We start from the raw sequence: 6,000 nt of genomic DNA on the forward strand, positions 1-6,000 counted from the left end.
TGGTTATCTTGGGGCTTTCTCCTTCATTGCCTTACACGCTGCCTCCTAACAGGAGATTGAAGTTATAAACCCACCTGCCTTTGACCTGAGCATTAATATTTTTGATTGAAGTGTTTCTTATTCTGTTTAGTGGTTTTTGGCGATTTCAAACATAAGCATTAGAGAGAATATATAGAAGTATTTTCTTCCATCAATATTTTATTTCTCAACCTTTTAATTATTGTTTAGGGGAGAAACTGGGTTGTCATCATTTACAGTTTCTTTAAACTCCCGCTAGCTGTTACTTGAGCTGTTTGCTTGTCAAGCATGTGACCTAGTTCATGCAGGTTTTACGTAGCAACAGTGAATGCTGATGTGTAATGGATATTTGATTAACTTTAGCCCCCTTTTATCACAGTTCGTGTTGTTTTGTCCAATATGGATAGCTCCCCTTTTTATAAGCCTTGATTGTGCTTTACATCATTTTACCTTGGCCTTTTGTTATGTTTATCAGAAAAGATGTGAAGGTTATTTCTATTATATTATTCTATTATATATTCTATCAAGTAATTGAGAGTATGACTTGGTATATCCATCAGGAAGAGGAACACTCTAACGATTTGTGGTTTCCTTAGGCCTAATTATTTATTGTATAGTAATTAAACACTATTATCAGTTCCCTTAATCTATTTCAAGATAATCAAACCATTTAATACATAAATAATGATATTTTATGTTTTAGTTTAGATTAAGTTAAAAACGTTTTTATAGGGTAAGTTAAATTAAGGGATCTTGGGAAGTCTTCCTCCCTAGTGGCCAACATTTGAATTCAATAGGATTTCTGTTACATCATTGCTATGCTGTTATGCTGTAACAGTCCTTACCGGAGGAGGCTGGTGGAGGTAGAAATTGGAGGACGGGCTCATTGTAATGCTTGGAATGGAATCAAACGCATGTGTCCCATGCATCACAATGAACCCGTCCTACAATGTTTACCTCCACCATCCTCTGGTCCCTACCTACCTGTCTGTCTGTCAGACAGTCTGTGCTGGTACTACATTGGTTGTCTCTCAGTCAACCTCCTGTGGCTTGCACCCCATTTGAACCTCATGAATTCCCATTCATATACTGTAGCTACCTATCTGTTTAGACTTCTGTTGTTATACCCCACAAAATGTATGCTCCCTTTACTTGTATGCTTGCGTTGTCTTGCAATAGCCTGATGCTCCCAATGGCAGCTGGTTACAGGTTGAAGCATCCTTACCTTTCCACACATCAGAAGCACCATACTCCGTTGGTCATGTCTTACTCTGTTGGTCATGTCTGTCCACTACCTGGTGTAAGGATGTGGTTCTCAATGCCTTATATTGCATCCATGTAATTGTACTGTTGTATTCACTGATTAGGGTGTTTTCCCCGGCACATAATGTATGTATATTCACGGCATTCTACAGTATGTACAGCTCGTTCTTCCGCTGTAGTGTATTGGTCACTCTAGAACACATTAAGGGTACACATGATACATGATGTCTGTCTTATTTATCCTGAAAGAAAGTGGCAAGATTCATAACACATATATGAAATGTATATGATTATAAATATTCATTCAATGCTTTGGGATTTCCTGAAAATTGTAATCCTCTGTATATCTTTTAATATAATAAAAGCAATGTAACATTCCAGGAAACTGCGCTGTGTCCATGCTGAAGAGGATGTCTCTGTGAGATAACAAGAGAAATCACAGACACGCATCCGAAACATGAGCTGCATACCACAACACAGCTTGAGTCCAACCCTTTGCAACTGTTTTAGATTAGAATTTTCTTTTCAGGAACTCTCTAAGAATCTATGAGAAAAAACATACACACTCATGCATACTGATACCGAAACTCATACTAAGTTTTGCAGTATGGAAATAATATTGACAGCCGATTGAACCCAAACCAACACATTAAAGGGTTGGTGTGTTAATTATCCCCAACTGAATGAAAAACAGGAAATATCGCTATGCGTGTATGTAATGGAAGCTTTTGGAAAAACTGGATTCAAAGAGGCACCTCAGAAGGAATGAGTCAGTGGGTGTGAGTGAGGTGAGTTTCCCAATTTCTTATGCCCTACATATGAGTGCTTCATTTTTCATCTGCGGTTAGGAATCAACATTTCAGAAATGATGAGTCGTCCTGTGGATGAGGTAACACACACACACCACTCTCAGGTCTGCTGGGTACCAGAGCATCTGGTTGCCTTATGAAGCTGTATAACAAGCAATTTCACAGTTCACACTCACTTGGTAGCAACAGCTACTACAAGAGTAAAAAGTGAAATGGGAAAGTTGATTAGCATTTCACTACTGAATTAGTTTAAATTTAAAGCCAAACTTGTACTTCTTCTTTTTTTACAATATATCAGATTCTAGCAAGATTTGGGGCAGATGCCGCAGAACTGAAATGCCATGATGGACCTTATTTCACACAAATGGTGACTGAATCCCCCTACACATATGGAGATGTTAGATAGATAAGTTTGGTGTCCTGTTTGGTCCTAGTAGATATTTTCGACATATTTCATTGTTTTGCTAGCACACATGATTCTATTTAAACAAGTCTTCATTGCTGACTGCGTGGTGCCACTTCTGATTAAAGGTGTGGTTTTATTGAGGCCTGCTTAACTTTTATAGTACACTTTAACACAACAGCAACACACTTTAGTTCTGAAAACTGCAGCAATAACCAGTTTTGGATATATGAGTGTTTTCTATCATGAAAACCTATACCTCCACCTAACCTAGACTATTTTCTTCAGTCGTAGTTTGTATTAACCTTCGGTGGTAATGTCTGGCCTAATCTTTAGCAAACACTAAGACCAGGAGACTTTGTTTTTACACCAAAAGCATAATCAATGGTACTTTTTAGACCCATAATACATCCTCTCCATTCTCTAAGGATGTTTGAAATAGTGGTGTATTCTCCATGTGTAATTTTAGTATTAAGCTCGCTTTGATCTCCATCTGTAATTTCTACCCATCTGAGGGGGAGTCTACGGCTCCTCGACTGCTGTGCTCCTCTGTCCAGACTTCTCCCAACTGCCTCTCTGTAATTATGAAAATGTAATGTTTGTATTTATAGGCTAAACCCACAAACGGTTGGCCTCGTCTGTCCTACAGCTGGAACACATCATTGTGTAAATTGTACCAAGTCAACTGAGGGGTATAGGATGGCAATGTGTACAGGTTATTTAGTCTAATGGACATTGGTTTTCTGCAGTATCTTAGGTCTGTCTGACCTACTCCCAGTCAAAATACAGTTCATATTCAGCGGATGGATGTGGTTCAGTGTTAATGTCTCATTGTACAAAACAAGAGATTTCCAATACAGTAATATGTTTCAACATGTTTTAATATTTACAATAAATACACAATTTACAGTATAAAATTCATGTACATATATAGATTTCAGTAAAAAACAAACTAAAAGATGATACACAGGACATCAAGCCCTGATAGTGTACAAAGGGGGCTGGACCCAGCTGTTTGTACTCAAAAGATACAATTTTGTCCAAGATTAGATTTCCATTAAAAACACCAGAGTATGCTATTCAGGGCAGGTATTCAAAACATTGAGGCAGTTTAAACAACAAAACATTGTCATTGCACATGAATATGCATTTTAGTCATAGTAGATGTAAACTTATTTTGGGAGGCCTTGTAGTTCTGCCATGAACAGTTTTACAGTAGCACACAGTCATAATAGAAGGCACTTTTGTGTGATACACCGAACTCCAGTTTTGTCAAGGAAGAGCAGTAGGGCCAGCCCGTTATTGGTCCGTTTGCCCCAAAAACAAACCTAATGAAGCTTTTCTAAAGCTTAAAAATATAACCAAGGTAGTACCAGCTACGTTATTACAAAAATAATAACACTAAACCTTTATCAATATATAAAAAAAGCTTTGTCATGTAAAACAATTTAAATAAAAAAAGGCACTGAACATCACAATAGCCAAGAAAGTCAAGACACCCCTGAATCCCCCAGTCCTCATGTCCTTCACATGTGTCTCTTCATGTGCAGAGCCAGATGGTCCGACCTGGAGAAGGCGCGCTCGCACAGGTGGCACTGGAAGGGACGGTGGCCGGTGTGTTTGCGGAAATGACGGGTCAGCTCGTCGGAGCGAGCGAACTTCCATCCACAACCCTCCCAGCTGCAACAGTACGGCTTTTCACCTGCGTGACAAAAAAAAACACGAGAAATGTCAACAGTTGCTCTCGTCAATAATGAACAGAGGTAATGAACAAATTACGCATTACGCGCAACAGATTATTACGGTTCAACATACACAGCCATAGTTTTTGTGAATAGAAGGAACTATATTTTGTTACATAAACATATACATTTTATCACCACGTGTTGACCAAATAGATGCGTAATGATCGTTAAAAAACTCTTACCAGTGTGCGTTCGATGGTGCGCCTTCAGGTGGGAGCTCTTGGTGTACGTCTTCCCGCAGCCGGCGAAGGTGCAGGTGTGCGTCGCCGTGCGCTTCCGTGGCCAGGTGCGGCGGCCTCTCTTGGGCTTGTTGGACTCGAGCAGTTCGAGCGGAGACGACGGGGGTGTGAGCAACACCCTCTGTGTGCCGGGCTGCATGCCCAGACTCTCCTCAAACATGCTGAACTGGTGCACCGCGCCGGGGTATGGAAGCTGCATCTGGGCAGCTTGAGGAGGCGGAGGGTGGTGGTGTGGGTACGCCGGCGAGGAGTGGTAGTTCTGGGGGAAGCTCATGGAGTGACACATCGGTGCTGCCTGGCAGTCGGTGTTCCCCTGGTCGTCCGGGCTGAGCGGCGGCGTCATGTTGCTGGCCGCGCGGGGGGAGATGGCGACCCTCGGCTGTTCGAAACTTAAAGACATCATGCACGAGACGTTGCCTTCTTGCTTGATTTTTTGGGGGCAGCTCTGGGCCACCATGCCCAACACGGGTCCATAACCGTCCATAGATGGCTCGACTTTGATGTTGTCAATAATGTCCTGTCTGGGAAATGTCGCCGAGTTGACATAAAATCTCCCCTGGATGCCACCAGTGCTACGCGTAATGTCATAGTTGCTGCTCTCACCTTCGGTCCGCAGCAGCTCGGCCATGAGGCTGGTGCTGTACGGTGGAGGTGGGCTGCTGTGACCGGTAGGTGGATAGGACGTGTACAGGTTGCTTGGATCAGCCGAGGTCATATATTCCGCACCTGCTCCGAGCGGCGCTACGCACTCCGATCCAGTTGTGTTGGCGAGAATAAAATCCAGATCCAAATAATTGCTCAGATCCTCGTCGTCCTTTCTCCCGCGACTGTCCATGTTCTGGATCAGATCAAGCATGGAGCAGTTGGAAGACATCGGTTCGCTTTTCCACCTCTGCAAAGAAGAAGGATATGGTGCATTAAGATATGCTGAAACATTGAGTCAGTGGAATCTAAAACAGAATAAAAACAGAAATCAAATGTTTTTTTGTTTTTTTTGTTTTTAAAGTGTACTTACATGTTCCCAACTTTTCTCCCTCTGATTTGCGAACGTCGAAATAGATGGCAGAATTATTCCGGATAAGGCCATCGTGAGGTGAAATAAATGGTTATTTATCTCTTGTCAAAGTTGAGTGAGTGAGTGCCCCTGTGCTCACCTTGCCGCACTAGAGTCTAGTGCGTCTATCTATTGAACTGTCGCTCCTCCGAAGTTGCGCTTCAAAGACATGAACAAGTATGAGTGGAAGGAGGTCCTCCAACCTTATAAATATCGTAGCTGAGAAGCTGGACCAATTGAGCGGGCTCGAGGAAATTACGTTGAGGATGTAAGTAAATTTAGTCCGGTATTTAAAGGCAGTCCGCTAGCGAGCTTCTCTGTCTCACTCTCTCTCGCTCTCGGCCGCTCAACGAGCGTTATAAAGCCCTATGGAACCTCCCTCCCCAAGGGTGACGCGCGCGATTGGTAGACCAGCCTACCTTTGAACGGAGGGGGGCTGCTCGAAAGTTGCTTGGAAAAAAGTTGCAAA

The 6,000-nt window shown here is 42.3% G+C and overlaps 1 protein-coding gene across 1 annotated transcript; it reads right to left on the bottom strand.

The window, feature by feature from the left end:
- Nucleotides 1-3,998: 3,998 nt before the first annotated feature.
- klf2b (Kruppel like factor 2b) lies at nucleotides 3,999-5,612 on the bottom strand. Its single transcript, XM_080546668.1, has 3 exons — nucleotides 5,493-5,612; nucleotides 4,421-5,369; nucleotides 3,999-4,195 (listed from the first exon to the last, which is right to left on the bottom strand). The coding sequence occupies exons 1-3, from the start codon at nucleotides 5,562-5,564 to the stop codon at nucleotides 4,020-4,022; spliced, it is 1,197 nt and encodes a 398-aa protein (XP_080402794.1). The 5' UTR covers nucleotides 5,565-5,612; the 3' UTR covers nucleotides 3,999-4,019.
- Between the last annotated feature and the right edge of the window lie 388 nt (nucleotides 5,613-6,000).

This window comes from Nansenia antarctica (genome assembly GCF_963989245.1).
Source record: "Nansenia antarctica genome assembly, chromosome: 16".
Taxonomy (NCBI): Eukaryota; Metazoa; Chordata; class Actinopteri; order Argentiniformes; family Microstomatidae; genus Nansenia; species Nansenia antarctica.

What these genes read in the sequence shown, in the direction of transcription:
- klf2b (XM_080546668.1), bottom strand. Translation starts at nt 5,564, where the DNA reads ATGGCCTTATCCGGAATAATTCTGCCATCTATTTCGACGTTCGCAAAT. An exon ending in GGGAGAAAAGTTGGGAACAT is followed by an intron (nt 5,370 to 5,492) that starts GTAAGTACACTT and finishes TCTTCTTTGCAG; the next exon opens with AGGTGGAAAAGCGAACCGAT. An exon ending in GCACCATCGAACGCACACTG is followed by an intron (nt 4,196 to 4,420) that starts GTAAGAGTTTTT and finishes TTTGTCACGCAG; the next exon opens with GTGAAAAGCCGTACTGTTGC.